At 44.1% G+C, this 17,223-nt stretch overlaps 2 protein-coding genes across 6 annotated transcripts in view; one reads left to right on the top strand and one right to left on the bottom strand.

Moving 5' to 3' along the window:
- CFAP91 (cilia and flagella associated protein 91) overlaps nt 1-504 on the bottom strand; it is a 514,242-nt gene extending 513,738 nt beyond the window's left edge. For all 5 annotated transcript variants that reach the window (XM_070741900.1, XM_070741895.1, XM_070741897.1 and 2 more), the window contains exon 1: nt 205-504. In XM_070741900.1, the coding sequence (XP_070598001.1) occupies nt 205-301 (97 nt within the window). In that variant the 5' untranslated portion in view covers nt 302-504. The remainder of the gene's footprint in view (nt 1-204) is intronic.
- A 1,318-nt stretch (nt 505-1,822) lies between these two features.
- On the top strand, nt 1,823-15,950 carry COX17 (cytochrome c oxidase copper chaperone COX17). Its single transcript, XM_070741917.1, has 3 exons — nt 1,823-2,014; nt 6,300-6,417; nt 15,684-15,950. Exons 1-2 carry the CDS (start codon nt 1,872-1,874, stop codon nt 6,382-6,384), a joined length of 228 nt encoding a protein of 75 aa, XP_070598018.1. The 5' UTR covers nt 1,823-1,871; the 3' UTR covers nt 6,385-6,417; nt 15,684-15,950.
- Nucleotides 15,951-17,223: the final 1,273 nt, after the last annotated feature.

The raw sequence follows: 17,223 nt of genomic DNA, 5'->3' as shown, positions 1-17,223 counted from the left end.
GACGTTTATACCTATGCTTAGTTTAATCAGGATGCCCAATTCAATTTTGTTAGTCATCAATACACCGAACCACAGAATTAGTTCACACAGGGGAGTAAAATCGGCTGGCTGGCTTGTGAGCTCAGCGGTCTCTTCGGTTCCCGAGAAATCAATATCCCCCCGGCCGCTATGCAAAAGGCAAGCCCTCAGCGTCTCCTCAATTACCATAAAGGAAATCAAAAGCCCGGTTGGGAGCCATCTTCCTGCGGTACCGCATCCCCGTGCGGTCCAGCGGCTGGACAACGGTCACCGTTTGATTCATCTTGCGGCCACCTCGGTCCCTGCTGCCACCGCTTCGGGAAGTTGCCGGCGCCGTCCACACAGCAACCGTTTCCACGGCAACAGAGAAGCCGAACCAAAAGTGCCTCGTGATCTGGAGTTGGAGCGCAAATCAATCCGCCGCTGAAGTAACTTGGGGAGTCTTTTTCCTGACGCGTCGGTATCGACAAGGCTCCTCTTTCACACTTGGGCGAGTTAAGAAAGGAACATTTCCATTAAGAATATATTTCTGGGAAAAATAAATTAAGAATATACAGCATATATATATTAAGAAATATATTAAGAATATATTTCTCTCGAAAACTCAAAACTAGTCACGTATGGTCAGAGGTGGGCTGCTAAGGTGGTACTGTTAAGATGGTGCGGTGACGTGTGCTCGCCCCCGCGGCTCTGAGGGCTAGCGGAGCCCAGCGCAATGATGCTACTGCACCTGGGCAGGTAACGAAATCGCGTGCGGACGCGCGCGATTTCGTTACCTGCCCAGGTGCAGTAGCATCATTGCGCTGGGCTCCGCTAGCCCTCAGAGCCGCGGGGGCGAGCACACGTCACCGTACCACCTTAGCAGCTCACCTCTGCATATGGTATAGGCCAGGGGTAGGCAGTTAACTCTTCTATGACTTGTGGACTTCAACTCCCAGAAGTCCTAAGCCAGTCATGCTAGCTCAGGAATTCTGGGAGTTGAAGTCCACATGCCAATTTTGCCTTACTCCTGGGTTTCCTGCTTGAGCAGGGGGTTGGATTAGATGACCTGCAAGATCCCTTCCAACTCTAACAAATAAATAAATAAAAGTCACCCGGAAAAACTTGAGAAGCCTCAGGTTATTATCAATTCCAGTCTAATAACGAGCCATTTGTGTATAAAACATCTACGCGCATGGTTGATGGACGAATTTACTTCAGGTCCAACTTTTGTGACTTCACGGATGTGCCAACTTTAAATCCTCCTCTGTGTTTTGTTTGGTGTTTACGCCCTGTGTCCCGGGATTGTCTTCTGTTCTGTTCAGATTCGACGTTGCTTATAACATTCTGCTGCCACCTAGCAGAGCTTTACGGGCATTTTACCTCAACGAAAGCGAATATTTCAAGAATGCAAAATGAATAAAACGAAGCTGGTATTTGAAACTGTACAGAAGGTCGAAAGTCCACCTGATCCTAGTTGACAGATCCTTAGAGAATGAAAGGGGAAAAAAGTAGGGAAAAATGGGGGGAAATACAAAAGGAATATCCATCTTAAAACTAAAAAACTAAAAGAATTTATTTGCACTTCGGCTATTTCGGGGATTGTTAGACATAGTCTGCCGTAAAAAAGTTGATCGGTATTTTCAATGCCTCGTCCTCCATCAAAAGGGGCATCGCCGCGTTAAGAAAGTTCTCCATCCTGTGCTCGATCTTGGATTATTCTTGCACGGTTCACGGTTTACAGTACTGTACTGTATAGAACATTGGAGATGTGACGTCACAAACGAGGGCGGGGAGTATTATAATCTAGTGGCGACGGCGGAAATCCCAGACTTGACCTTCCTCGTAGGCCTGAGTCCCGGCAGCTTGTGCGCATGCGCCAAGTAAAAGGGATGTCGAACCTGGCCTCCTGCGATCCGGCGGGTCTCCAAGCCCCGGCTCAGGCGGAGCAAAAGCCGCCGCCTTCACTGAAGCCCTGTTGTGCCTGCCCCGAGACGAAGCAGGCGCGCGACGCTTGGTGGGTAACGGGGGGAGGGGAGGAGGGGGGGCTATGGAAGAAAGGGCACGTGGGTGAACGAGGGAGCTCGCGTGACTTGCGGAAGCGGTGGACAGTTTTGCGCGTCGGCAAACGGTTACAGAACTAGCCAAACCGCCGAAGCAAATCCTCCTCCCCCCCCCCGGGTGTTTTTATGCACTTCTTCCAGACTGGACCATCGTCGGGAAATGGCTAGTAGAAAGTTTGTCCCGGTTGTTCCCTGATAGGGGAAAGCGCTTCCCCGTTGCTGGAGTAACAGAGGTGTGCTGTTTCTCCACTATGTCGTAAAAATAGTCCCGCTTCTTGTTCTAAAATGAACGCGTTATTTCTTCCTGGTTAGAAGTGGTGATAATCAGAAAATAGAACAGCTCTAAACTTGAAAGACTCTTGTTAAATATTCCTGAAATATTTACGGCAGGAGTTGGGATGCTTATAAATCAAATAAATTAAGTTAAATTTTAAACTCGGTTTTCAAAAAAATTTAAATGAAGCCCTGCCAGTGCTAGTACAAATGATTTGTTGAAAGGGAATTCTTGGGAAACAAATAATAATAATAATAATAATAATAATAATAATAATAATAATTGTTGAAATTTATTATTCAGAGTCTTTGGAGAAGGGCGGCATACAAGTCTAATAAATAATAATAAAAAGAATAATTATGGCACTTTCTATTTAGTTATATCCTGTAGCTTCAATCATAGAGTATGAAGTGGCTAATTATTGAACTGCCAAATTAGTTTTAATATGGAGCTTTACCACCTGATTACTATTAAAAACTTGCTAAATGTGCTTTAACTTGAATATAACAACCTAATTTACTGAAAACTCTGCACAAGCAGGGACTAGGTAAGTCTTATTCAAATATACTGAAGTTATTCTTTAAATCTAAAACTTACAAGTCTCAGGGGGAACTTGATTACAGTTTTGAAATTATCTAGCTTAATATTGTTTCAATTCATTTTACCATATATTTAAAATAAAAGGGTAGATTCTCACAATTTTTAATACCTAGTTTAAAAAAGATTTTTACTAAAGCAATTGTTTTCTAAAAATAAAAAAACAGTTTTAAAGTAAAGCATTCTATAGCTTAACTTGGCTCAAATTTAAACTCAAATAAACCTAGCCCTGGGTAGATGAGTTTGTCCCTGCACGTGTTAATATGTCTTGAACCCCCTCAGGTTTTTGATAACAGCATTTGAAGGCTACATTTCTGCTTTGCAAATGTTTTGTGAGTGTCTTGCACAATACTGTAATCACCACCCTGAAGAGCATAAAGACAGCAAGGAGATACCCTGCTTCTGGAAGTTTGGTGAATCTGTGTGTCAATGCCATTTTTGCTCACAACCAAATCAGAGGATAATCACGGAAAGAAGCTGAGGCAGGAGGCTGGCTGTTCAGTCTCTTTTCTATATGAACCCAGATTTTAACCTCTTCCTGAAAAACTGCGGAAGTCTCCCAATCTTTCCTGAAGCAGTCGTACTAGTGGTTTTATTTCCCTTTAACCAGAATAAGGTCTCTATTTTCCTGAACAGAAACTGGTTACTGTAATTTCAACAATGGCCAGCTTAAAAATTAATGGAATTAAATCATCTGTCTTCTCACTGTCCAACACCTCTCACTCTGGAGAAAGAAACTTGATAGATGCAGAATTATCTCTTTTTAATCTCCTCTGGAAAAAGGAAGGCAGCTACCACCCATTATTTTCAAAAGTGGTTAAGAAACATATCTATATATCAACATCTGCATCTACATCTCTGTCAGTCCATCCCTCCATCCTTCTATCCATCCTTTTATTTTTTTCAGTTTTAGTGGTGTTCTAGAACAAGAGTTCTTAACCTCCAGTCCATGGACTAGCCCCTGTCCGGAGCATGCCAGCAACCAGTCCATGCAAACAAGCAAAGCCTCATCCACAGGATGCAAATTGCGCAATCTGGCAGCCAGTCTATGGAAAAATCTTTCTCTCTGGAACTGGTCCCTGGTGCCCAAAAGGTTAGGGGCCACTGTTCTAGGAAGAAATTTCCCATTTTAAAATTTTAGGAGGAGGTGGCAAAATTAGATATATTTCCCCTTATCCCTCAGCATCATTAATGTTTGCATTGTTTTGCTTTTTGGACTGTAGGGCACTACTGTGCTGCTTTATAAACAATAACGTCACTTTGGATAACAATTTGTTAAAGTGTTGTGAGCAGCTGTAAACCCCTTTGACATTGTTTGCTTCATTTTCTTTCTTCAAAACTCAAGCCACATTCTCTCTTCTGCTGTTTAATACAACTTGCTTCCAGATCTTAAATTTCTTCAGGTTAAATTAGTTTTATTCATTTTAGAAATCTAGAACTGTATAATGATTCTGGGTATTATTTCTGTGTATATGTGTATGTTTTTAAAAATAAAAATCCATATATTGTTGGGATGGCCCAGGTTAATATTGAAAATTATTTTACAGTTGATTTTTGTTATTTATAAGTTCCATATTGCAAATTTATCACCTCACTAAACTGTATTTGCAAAATCAGTACTTATGATGCTTTTGAAAATATGTCAAGGAACACAAATTTGAGTTACTCAACATGTTACTAGTTGGTCTTCACTAATTCAGCATTCACAGCAACTTTATAGAATGCAACTACTGCATATAACAAGAATTCTGTATAATGGGGAAAATCAATTGAATGTGAAATGTTCTATTTAAAATGAGGCCTTTGTGAGCAACCATGCCTAAGTGTAAATCAGTATAGCTCTGTGTCAGCTATTTTGAGGTGTTCATTGGTAGCTCCCAAGAAAATATTCCAAACATCAAACAGATTGAGTTTTTCAAGTTTGTTTGTTTTTTTATTCAATTTATGAAGCCATTTATCTTACATATGTGACAAGACACCTCACAATAAGATAAAATACACAGTATAAAAAATAAAACACAGTAGCTGAGCATCATAAAACAATACTGTATCACAATAGCCAGGAAATGGACTCTATCACATGCCCAGGGGCTCCATGCCTGGGCATCCAGCTTCCAGGGCCTTACAGAAGGTCAGTAGAGAGATGGGGCTAATCTAAGGAGATATTGTTACAAAAGGCGGATCTCGTGGCAGGAAAGGCTGTTGCTGGGATCTGTCAATCAATCCTCCATGAATGATGGCACCTACATCATGCCTCTTCTGCTGAATAGGATAGAGATAATTAGGGACAGATGGTCCTATAAGTAATCCATAAATTGGGTTTAAACAGGTCCCCATAGCAATTGCAACTATCACTTCTATATGTTTTGGTCTAATGGCTTGCATCAATATTGAAGTAGCAAGATTTTTTTTATCCAATGGAATATTCTGAACCATCTTCAAAGACAAGCCTATATAAATACATTGTTGGTGAATCTTGGAAGCAATTTAATGCATCAGTATCCAAAATCAGATCTGTCTGATAAAACAGATTTGCTGCTGACAAACAAATTAGTTTAGTGTAATGTACTTTTGTTCAGGATTATGTAGACCTACTCAACAAGTAAGCCCATCTTGCATACATTGTTCAAGGAAAGTATAAAAATTAACATTGTCATTCAGATGTTATTGAGTTCTTCAATTTCACTGGGGTTGAATTGTATTTTATTCAATGTCACATATAATTGGGTGAAATTTTCCCCCACATTTTTGTAGGTGGAAAAAGAGCCCCCCTCCCCTCAAAAAGGAACAAGAAGCCCCTCTTCTCCTGTACCAGTCTCTCTCTTCAAGTCTTAACATGCTTCTGCTTTTTTTTTTTTTTTTGCTAGTGATGATGATGATGTTATCCATTCGGTCGTGTCCGCCTCTTGTCAATTTTATGGGCTTCACATCTTCCAATCTTGCACTACTTTTTTGAGTTCTATGCTCTGGTTAGTGTTTTGATGTTTAGAAAGAGACCAGAATTCTTATTTCTTTGATTTTCTTGATCAGATGGGAGGAGAGTTGTATCATCAGCATATTGAAGATTGTTGATATTTCTTCCTCCAATTTTTACTCTGATTTTTGATTCTTCAGGATCTAGCTTCCTATTTAAACATAAAGGTGGAATAAGAAAGGGGAGAGAATGCAACCTTGTCATCAGTGTTTTATATTTGCCAATAAAGCAATTAGAATAAAATCTGACTATATCAAATGACTTGGATAAGGGAAGGAGAACAACTTGGTAACTTAGGAGTATTACAGCTAGTCAGAGCTGAAATCCAGTGCTTATCAACTTTGTTAAGGCTTTCATTTGTGAAATCACTTAAAGGTGAAATCTTGTGTTGCAGCATCATCGAAAAAGGAGAAGAAAACTGTGGCCATCTTATCGAAGCTCACAAAGAATGCATGAGAGCTTTGGGTTTTAAGATATGAAAAGGATGAGTCACATATTGGAATCTTTCATAGGTAGGTTACTAAATTGCTATTTACCAAAACATAACTTAATCAAAAAATATGTGAAAATGTAGTTTCCTAGCCATTACCATTGCACTTGTGAGTATAGAAACTTTTATGGATGTGAAACATGCATAATCTGTAATATGTATAATGTATTTTCTTTCTGTTTCTGGTTTGTCATTAAAATTCGTTTTGAAATTTTTAATTTTAGTTTGAAAATAAAAAATAACTGTTTTGCTGCAGTGAAATGAAATAGTTTTCCTTCTTTTAATCATATTTTCCAACTATTTTTCTTATTTTCCTTTTTAAGCCTAAAACTTTTTAATTTCTCCAGACATATAGATAACCTAATTTATGGATAAAATAACTCCTTACATTTAATCTGTTCTATTTCTACTAGTTGGAAACAGGGCAGATACAAGGAGTAATACTCGCTAGTAGCAAAACTGAATAAACTTTGCAAGATTTGTAAGAATGGTAATAAAACATTAAATATTTGACAAAAACACTTCAAGAATTTTTATATTCCTTTAAAATCTGGAGGGTTAGTTTGGAAAGGAAGGTATGCTATTTAATTAAATGTTCAAAAGCATTTTTTCTATGAACAATAACTAAAGATTCATCTTGCTGCTAAAGCCTCAAAAGAGGAAGAAATTGCCAAATCTGTAAAGAAGGGGGATAAAACCTTCTTCAGATATATTAGTGATAAGAAGAAGAAAAACTGCGGCATCACGAAGCTTAGTACCGGGAATAATACATGCATTAATGGGAATAAGGAGATCACTGACCATTTCAATAGCTACTTCTGTTCAGTTTTCTCAAAAGACACCTTACAAAATAATACTATAGAGGGATATAGCATTGCTTCCAGCTGTACGGATTCAGCTCCCGTGATCTTAGAAGCCGATGTCTTAGAAGAACTTGAACGATTAAAGATAAATAAGGCAATGGGTCCAGATGGCTTCTCCAATGCACTTGCAAGGAGAGTCCAGGATGGGTAATTCTCAATCTGATTGGTCGGGACTGAGTTTAATTTAAATATTAGGGAGGCACCGCCCCCTTAGCCCTCCAGTCTAAAAACTCAGTCGCAGTAAAAGGGACTTTGAGTTTGTTCTCCTTTCTCTTTTTGTTAAAAATGAGTTTTTATTAATAAAATTTACTACTAATTTTTTTCTCTTTTGCTTTTGTCTTTCAGGTGCAGCAGGGGGACTGGATTTCCTCGGGCAGCCAGGGTTGAAATCTCCAGAGGGTTTGCCCTGCCAGCTGCTGCTCCTCTGTGATTCTCCCCACATTGTGAAAAGGGCCTGTGGGAGACAGAGAGAGCCCCCGGGCTGTCTGCCTCCGTGGTAGCGCCCGGTAGCCGAGGGGGTGACTGACGCCTCGGGGGGGTCCGCCCCTCCCGTGGCGAATAGGTCACAAGGCCGCCTGTCATTTCGGACAGGGGCCTCCGTGAAGGGCTTTACAAGCGCTCCCCCCCACCGCTCCGCGCTATCTTGATTTAGCGCTGCGAACCCGACTGTCAGCTGAGAGGAGCGATCGGCGTCGGCGAGGCCTCAGTGGGGAGCCGCCGAGAGAGAGACAGTCGGAGGGCGGGAGAGCTTGGCTTCCCGCCCATTTCCATAGCAACGGCCCAGCGGCCATGTTGGGAGGCCGCAGTGAGCCGGGCTGCTCCTGACGCGCGCAATTGTATCCAGGGTTGCCGGGGCAACGGCCCGGTGGCCATTTTGGAGGCATATCGGCCGAGAGCTCTGCTTCGCGCCCAAATGTATCAGCAGTTGCCATGGCAGCAGGCCGTTATTGCTCTCGTCAGGCTGCCCCCTCCCGAGCGCCGGCGAGGGGACTTCCCTCATTGGCTCAGCTTGCTGAAGGCCTATCTCTGCTCGGAGACACGCAGGCGCATTTCTGCCCTGTCCTTGTGTCTCTTGTCGGTGGTGTGTGAGCAGAGACGTCTCTTTACTCTTCGCAGTGCTAATTGTGAGTTGTTTTTGGATCCATGGCTGATCAAGCAGTCCAGGCCGGGGAGGAGGCCAGTGCCAACAGGCCCAGTACCCCCAAGGAGAGGGCTTCCAAATCCAAACCCTCCCAAGGGGCTTCTCTCAGAGAAGCGGAAAAGCGCATCAAGGCGCTTGAAAAACAGTTAGAGGCCTCCCAGAGATCTTCTGCTTCTACTGCCCAGCCTCTCGGTGCCATCCCCCCGCCAGTCTCCCCCATTTTCACTCCAGGGGTTGTAGGCTCGGCCTCTGAAAGGGATTGGTCACCAGAGAGGCCTTTCCAATCCTCCATTTCTTCCAGGCCAGAGACCCTCGCATTTGGAAGACAAGCTACGTGGCCCTGCACATTCGCTGCTCCACAGCCTATCCATCCACAAGGTGGGCAGTCACAAGCAGCCACATTCACCCCCACGGCAGCTGGCTTACGCACTGCGCAGGATGCCTGGCAGAGTATGCCCCAGGCCCTGCAGGACTTGATTGTCAGTGCATACACTCAGTGGCAGGCTAGTGTGGCTCAACAACAGCAGCTGCCAGCAGATCCTACTCCACCGAGGTTCAGGGACCCCTGGATAGCTCCAGCCACTCAATCCATGCTGGAGTCCAAAGATGAGGATGACTTTTCCAGGGATGAGTTCAGCGAGGCGGAGGATGACTTATCCGGAGATGAACAACCACCTGACCTACCTGCGTTGCCCGGTCTGTTCAAGTCCTCCCTCTTCAGGACTTTGCTGAACAAAGCAAAAATGACCATTGACCAGGCGGGAGAGGGAGGTCAGGGGGCTCCTTCGGCACTGGGTCAGCCTGCAGGGGGCTTGTTTGTGTTTCCACAGCAGGAGACTGTCAATGTCCCATCATCCCACTTGTTCCTGGAGACAGTACAGCGCCCATGGGAGAACCCTGCGACACCCCAGGGCCCGTCTAACCTGGACAAGCGCTTCTACACCTTTGACCAGGCCATGGAGGATCTCTTGGAGCTACCTATAGTGGACAAGCCAGTAACCAGCCTGGTCTCGAATGCCCTTGTTCCTTCGGAGTCTCAGGAGGGATTAAGGGCTGAGGACAAGAGGGCGGACAATGTCATTCGCAGGGCTCATCAGATGTCAGCTTGGCCTGTGAGGGCTGCTTCTGCGGCCTCTTTCTTTAATCGAGCTACGCTCCTCTGGATAAAAGAGATACAGTCCAGAGTTGATCCTCAAGATGCGAGGCTGCGCCAGGACCTGAACAAACTCCTGGCGGCCACAGAATTTTCCGCAGATGCAACAGTTAATGCCGCTAAGTTTGCATCTAGAGCAATGGCCTCGTCGGTCGCCTCCCGCAGACTCATCTGGTTGCGGAATTGGCAGGCCGACGTAAAATCTAAATGGGCCCTTGCTTCTTCACCGTTCAAGGGCAAGAAGCTCTTTGGAGAGATCTTGGACGATGTATTGGTGGAGGACAGGGACGAGGAAAAGGTTATGCCCAGCTCCAGCAAAAAGCAAGGAAGGCGCTTTACCCCCTGCCAACGGAGGCAGCCCTTTCGGAATGACCCCACCTCGGCCAACAACCAGAGGTCGAGGTCCTACTTTTCAGGATCCTTTGGTCAGGGTTCCTTTCGTTCGGACAGGAACCCGCAATTTGATCGCGGATCCTTCCAGGGCCGCCGCCCCTTTAGAGGTTCCAGCAGGGGGTTCAGGAAGACCAAATGACTTTCCTATGGATACTCCTTTGGGCGGCAGGCTAATCCATTTCTCAGACGTCTGGACAAACACCTCATCGGACCCATGGGCGACTGCCACGGTCTCACAAGGTCTGCAGATCGAGTTTCTTCGCCCTCCACCTTGCCGCTATCTGCCTTGTCGTGCCCCCCTGGACATTTCCAAGAAGAGGCTCCTCTACCAAGAGGTGTCTCACCTGTTGGAGATAGGAGCAATCGAGGAGGTCCCTCTACCTCAACAGGGTATGGGGTTCTACTCCGCAATTTTCTTGGTCCCGAAGTCCTCAGGAGGGGCCCGTCTCATACTGAACCTTCGGAGGCTGAACCTCTATGTAAAGTACAGGAGGTTCAGAATGCATTCGCTGCGTTCCATTCTGGCTGCCATCCGGCAGGGGGACTACATGACATCCATAGACCTAAAGGAGGCCTACCTCCACGTCCCCATTTTTCCGCCTCACCGTCAATATCTGCGTTTCAGCCTAGATGGGGCCCATTTTCAGTACAGGGCCATGCCTTTCGGGCTTTCATCGGCCCCAAGATCCTTCACGAAGCTGCTGGATGTCCTGACGGCCGGTCTCCGGCAGCAATCGGTACGCCTGATGGCCTATCTAGACGACATCGTGATTCTGTCCAGGACAAGAGACCTGGCATTTCAGGACTTACATCTCACCATCCAGACGCTTCAGGATCATGGCTTTTCGGTCAACTTCGACAAAAGCCACTTGACTCCCACGACTCGACTAGCTCACCTGGGAACCAGCATAGATTCCAGGAGGGGCCTTGTCTTCGTGTCCCAGGTGAGGCAGTCCACCATCAGGGAGCTCGTTTGGGGCTTGGCATCACAGCGATACCCCAGACTCTCCTTCCTGTCCAAGCTTCTCGGTACACTGGTTTCATGTATCGACGTCATTCCATGGGCCAGGTATCACCTAAGACCTCTCCAATGGTTCCTGTTGCCATTCCAGAGAAGGAAGATCAGCCATTCCCACCTACAAGTACATCTCGACTCAAAGGTTCGACGGTCCTTACGGTGGTGGGTATCCCCAGCTCTAACAAGGGGTTCCCTCTTTCTGGAACGTTACCTTCTCACGGTGACAACAGACGCCAGTTTGACTGGGTGGGGAGCCCATCTTTCCTCGAATTTGACCCAGGGCCTTTGGGATCCATCGGACCTGAGGGAGGTGAACATCAACTTCCTGGAGTTGAAGGCGGTTTCCCTGGCTGTCCTCAGTTTCGCAGACCTGGTAAGGGGTCAACATGTCCTCGTTCGGACCGACAACGTCTCCACCCGGTCTCACATCAACAGACAAGGGGGGACACGGTCTCGACGACTGATGAGGGAGTCGGAGTCCCTGCTCAGGTGGGCGGAGGCCAATCTTGCTTCCCTGTCAGCGGAGCACATCTCGGGGGTGGAGAATGTGTGGGCGGACTGGCTGAGCCGGGAGACCTTGGATCCAGGGGAGTGGCAGCTGGATCCCGCAGTGTTTCTGGACATTGTTCGAAGGTTTGGGATGCCACTCTTGGACCTGTTTGCTACTCGAAGCAACTCTCAGCTCCCACGTTTCTTCTCCCGCTTCCCGACCCCGGGCGTGGAAGGGGTAGACGCCCTTCGAATACAGTGGCCACCAGGACTTCTGTACGCATTTCCACCGATCTCCATCATTCCCAGGGTAATGCGGAAGATTCTGGAACAATGAGCGGAGGTGCTGTTGCTGGCTCCTTACTGGCCTCGCCGCATTTGGTTTGCGGATTTGATGCAACTGTCAGTGTCACCCCCCTGGAGGATTCCGGATCACCAGATCTCCCTCTCCCAGGGCTCGATATCCCACCCAGAGCCTCAGTGGTGGCAGCTGACCGTGTGGAGATTGAGCGGCAACATCTAAAACGTCAAAATTTGCCAGATACAGTTATCGACACAATTCAGGCCGCTCGCAGACCTTCGACAAGACGAATTTACCAGGCAACCTGGGCTTCCTTTTCCAGGTTCTGTGAGGAGCGGGAGGTGGATCCACAAAAGGCTTCCCCTCCCTTGGTCTTAAGCTTTCTTCAGTCAGGCCTAGAAAAAGGACTCGCGCCTAACGCCTTGCGCCGTCATGTGGCCGCTTTATCCACAATCATAGGTGGAGACAGTTACCGTTCCCTCGCCAGACATCCTTGGATCAGGGATTTCCTGAAAGGGGCCGCCAACATCAGGCCACCACCGATACATCGGTTCCCTTCCTGGGATTTGTCGTTGGTACTTCATGCCTTAACGGGTCCTCCATTCGAACCGTTTCGCCATATATCGCTCAGAATGTTAACACTCAAGACTGCCTTCTTGGTGGCGATCACATCTGCCAGGAGGGTCTCTGAGATTGCAGCTTTCTCTACCAGAGAGGACCTCTGTAGGTTTCACCCTGATAGAGTTGTATTGAGACTGGACCCAGCCTTTCTTCCTAAAATCAACTCTACCTTTCACAGGGCACAGGAGATAGTGTTACCAGACTTCTGTAGCCATGGGACTCACCCTTCGGAGCTGCGGTGGCATAAGCTCGATGTGCGACGAGCTTTGAAGATTTATATCCGCAGGACTCAGGAATTCAGGATTTCAGAGGCCTTATTCGTCTCCTTTGCAACTAGAACTTTGGGCACCAGGGTCTCTTCTAGGACAATAAGCCGTTGGTTGTGTGATTGCATCAGGGAGGCTTACCGATCTAAGGGATCACCTGTTCCACAGGGACTTACTGGACATTCCACACGCAGTACGGCTACTACAGCAGCCTGGAGGACCCAGGCTTCACTAGAAGACATTTGTAGGGCGGCCACTTGGGCGGCTCCGTCCTCTTTTGTCAGACACTATCGAATTGACTCCTTTGCTTCCGCGGAAGCAGCTTTTGGGAGGAGGGTTTTACAGCGGGTGTGTTCCTTTTCAGAGCCCCCGGTCCGACCTTCTCCCTCCCTTGGTTAATATCTTGGGTATATCCCATCCTGGACTCTCCTTGCAAGTGCATTGGAGAAGGACCGTTGAAACTTACCTGAACGGTCTTCTCGATGCACTGCAAGGAGAGTCCAGACCCGCCCGAATTCGGGACCGGGGTTACTGTTGGAAGGTTGTGTTTGCTTTCTGATATTTCTGGTTATCTTGCATGTTTTAATAAAGTTTGTTAGTTTTACTGCTCCTTCGTTTCTTTTAGACTGGAGGGCTAAGGGGGCGGTGCCTCCCTAATATTTAAATTAAACTCAGTCCCGACCAATCAGATTGAGAATTACCCATCCTGGACTCTCCTTGCAGTGCATCGAGAAGACAGTTCAGGTAAGTTTCAACGGTCCATCCACCCCAGAGTTCTTAAAGAACTCAGATCTGTCATTGCTACCCCCCTGACTGATTTGTTTAACCAATCCTTGTTAACAGGAGATGTTCCTGAGGATTGGAGAATGGCCAGTGTTGTGCCTATCCACAAGAAGGGCAGTAGAGAAGAAGCTGGTAACTACAGGCCAGTTAGCTTGACATCAGTTGTAGTCAAAATGATGGAGACTCTACTCAAAAAGAGGATAAATCAGCACCTAAAAAACAATAACTTATTGGACCCAAATCAGCATGGCTTTACTGAAGGCAAATCATGTCAGACTAATCTCATTGATTTCTTTGACTATGTCACAAAGGTGTTGGATGAAGGTGGTGCCGTGGATATTGCCTACCTGGACTTCAGCAAAGCCTTTGATACAGTTCCACATAAAGAGCTGATAGATAAATTAGTGAAGATTGGACTTAATCCCTGGATAGTTCAATGGATTTGCAGCTGGCTGAAGCGTAGACATCAGAGAGTTATTGTTAATGGCGAGTATTCTGAGCAGAGTCAGGTTACAAGCGGTGTGCCACAAGGGTCTGTTCTGGGTCCTATTCTTTTTAATATGTTTGTGAGTGACATAGGGGAAGGTTTGGTAGGGAAGGTTTGCCTATTTGCCGATGACTCTAAAGTGTGCAATAGGGTTGATATTCCTGGAGGCGTCTGCAATATGGTAAATGATTTAGCTTTACTAGATAAATGGTCAAAGCAATGGAAACTGCAGTTTAATGTTTCCAAATGTAAAATAATGCACTTAGGGAAAAGGAATCCTCAATCTGAGTATTGTATTGGCAGTTCTGTGTTAGCAAAAACTTCAAAAGAAAAGGATTTAGGGGTAGTGATTTCTGACGGTCTCAAAATGGGTGAACAGTGCAGTCAGGCGGTAGGGAAAGCAAGTAGGATGCTTGGCTGCATAGCTAGAGGTATAACAAGCAGGAAGAGGGAGATTATGATCCCGCTATATAGAATGCTGGTGAGACCACATTTGGAATACTGTGTTCAGTTCTGGAGACCTCACCTACAAAAAGATATTGACAAAATTGAACGGGTCCAAAGACGGGCTACAAGAATGGTGGAAGGTCTTAAGTATAAAACGTATCAGGAAAGACTTAATGAACTCAATCTGTATAGTCTGGAGGACAGAAGGAAAAGGGGGGACATGATCGAAACATTTAAATATATTAAAGGGTTAAATAAGGTCCAGGAGGGAAGTGTTTTTAATAGGAAAGTGAACACAAGAACAAGGGGACACAATCTGAAGTTAGTTGGGGGTAAGATCAAAAGCAACATGAGAAAATATTATTTTACTGAAAGAGTAGTAGATCCTTGGAACAAACTTCCAGCAGACGTGGTAGATAAATCCACAGTAACTGAATTTAAACATGCCTGGGATAAACATATATCCACCCTAAGATAAAATACAGAAAATAGTATAAGGGCAGACTAGATGGACCATGGGGTCTTTTTCTGCCGTCAGACTTCCATGTTTCTATGTTTCTATCTTGAATATGTATATATTTCCAAACTTGCAAAGAAATAAAGGGAGACTGATATAGATCTATTTCAAGCTTTTTAGTTTTCGTCAGTCAGCCATACCCTTCTAGGTATATATATACACCCTGGTATATGAGAGCATCATACAGCTTCCTTTTTGCCTCTCAGCCTCACTAGGGGCCCTATTCCAAGGCAGATAAACTTTTTATAGTCAACTATATAAGTGTAACATATTTTTGCTGATAATGAAAAGGAAGGAAGATTAGTATACATACATACATACATACATACATACATACATACAAACATACATACATACATACATACATACATACATATAGCGTGTAGAAGATAACAGGAATAGTTTAAACAGAAGCAAAGTAGGTACAGGTAAATCTGGACAATAGGACTTATTCGAGTTTGAACATATACAAATATACATAAGAATCAGAATTTTTTATGATTTCTTTTGGCAATTAGCAAAAAGTTCTGTACATAAATTTTGAATCATACCATAAATTTTTATAATAAATTTGATGTTATAAAATGTTTTGTAAAAATTGCCAAATTTAATTCCATGAGAATCATGGGTCCTGGATTTGGGATGCATTCTACAAGTTAACCCATTTGATGTATCTTAAATGGTTCCAAAATTGTTGGCCTATGAAGCACTGTTTTTTCCAATTAAAACTTACAGGAATGAGAGTTTTAGTAGTATATACAGTAGTTAGTCAAATTTTACTTATATATATATTTTCCTTTTTTCTTTAGGTGATTTACTGTGGATAATTGGAAAGTACTTCCACAACTGATGTATTTTTGATGTATTTTTTATGAGAAGATGGAGAAAAATATTTAAAATAAGTTTTAAAACCACAACAATATATTGCCTTAATCTATTCTTTGGATATGGAAAATTGTCATAATAAATTATTCTTAGTATTTAAAGTTCTAATTTAAATAGAGGATTGTTTCTTTCCTGTACATAAAATATTATGAATGCAAGCAATAAAGCAATTTGGTCTGAATACAGTTAAATTTGTCTGCATGGATTGAGTTTTGTTCAGTTTCCTGAAGACTATTAAAGTGGCAGAAGAATTGCTCACATCTTAATTTAAAAGCATGAAGGGTTTGGAAAAGGCCATTTAAGTCATCAAGTCCAGCCCCTTGTTTAATGCAAAAATACAAATTAAAACATTCTCTTCTGTTTCTAGTAGAACAAGCAAAGAAGATTTGACCACCTTCTCCCACCATTAAGAATTGCCTAACATTTTACTGGAATCTCTTGAACTTAAGACAGTTATTCCTAGCCACCAATCTGAAGTAATATAAAATGGACTTTAGTAGAGATCTGCTGAATTTCAGGAGGCCAAAGTGTTATATAGGGAAGAGACTGATCATGGCAGCAGCACTGGCGGCTGACCAAGTGGCCACACTTCTCAGCAATCTCAGCCAACTGCCCCTGCTTCCAGGCTTCTACTTCAGCCTAGCGCCACTATCAAGGAGTGCTACCTCAAGCCCCATGCCACAACCTGCAACTGTATCCCCACAGTGCAAAGCCCCAGCTATGAATGCCACCCTATACGTGGTTCATCTTGCCAGCCCTGCTGCCTTGTGCTCTGCTCAGCCTACCAACCCTGCACCTTGCACTCCATTTGCCATGGCTGTAGCTCCCTGCTACTCAGTGTTCCATTTTCCATATCATCCAAATGGCGCTGCTGCCCTGTGCCCCTATGCTCTCCTCACCCTACAGAGGTAATGGAGTATAAAGCAACCAGATAGGCAGAAATAGACAGATGATGGAAATTCTAGTCCTAAATGCCATTATTTCCTGAGGACTACCTTGATTAACTTCTTTGATTACAGAAAAGACACACTACATTTTGCCATTCTGGAAACCTCTTATGAACTTTTTGCATAAAAATGCAGGAGGAAACTTGCGATTTATAGTTTTATAACTATAAACTATAATAGATTTATAGTTTTAATTTATAGTTTTCATGATTAGCCAGGATAGATTATAGACAAAAAGTATTAGACAGAAGTTTTAAAACGTAGACAGAAGTTAAATATGTGAACAACATTTAAAGCTACTTCTATGTATCTTTCCCCCCAAAATTTGGTACAACTTTTATTTCTTTTTGGGGGGTACTTTTTGCTTTCTCTTTACTTGCTTTCTCTTTTTCTTCTTTATAATACTTTATAATACTTTAATCTTTTAAAAAGATTTTAATAAATTATATAAAAACATTTTGAGCTATTTTATTTTCATTGTTTAAAACTTTCTTGTTCTATTCACAATTGTAAGACT

The sequence above is a fragment of the Erythrolamprus reginae genome, chromosome 2, assembly GCF_031021105.1.
Source record: "Erythrolamprus reginae isolate rEryReg1 chromosome 2, rEryReg1.hap1, whole genome shotgun sequence".
Lineage (NCBI taxonomy): Eukaryota > Metazoa > Chordata > Lepidosauria > Squamata > Dipsadidae > Erythrolamprus > Erythrolamprus reginae.
Note: the sequence above shows the minus strand (reverse complement) of the source record. Positions and strands in the feature narration are given on the sequence as shown.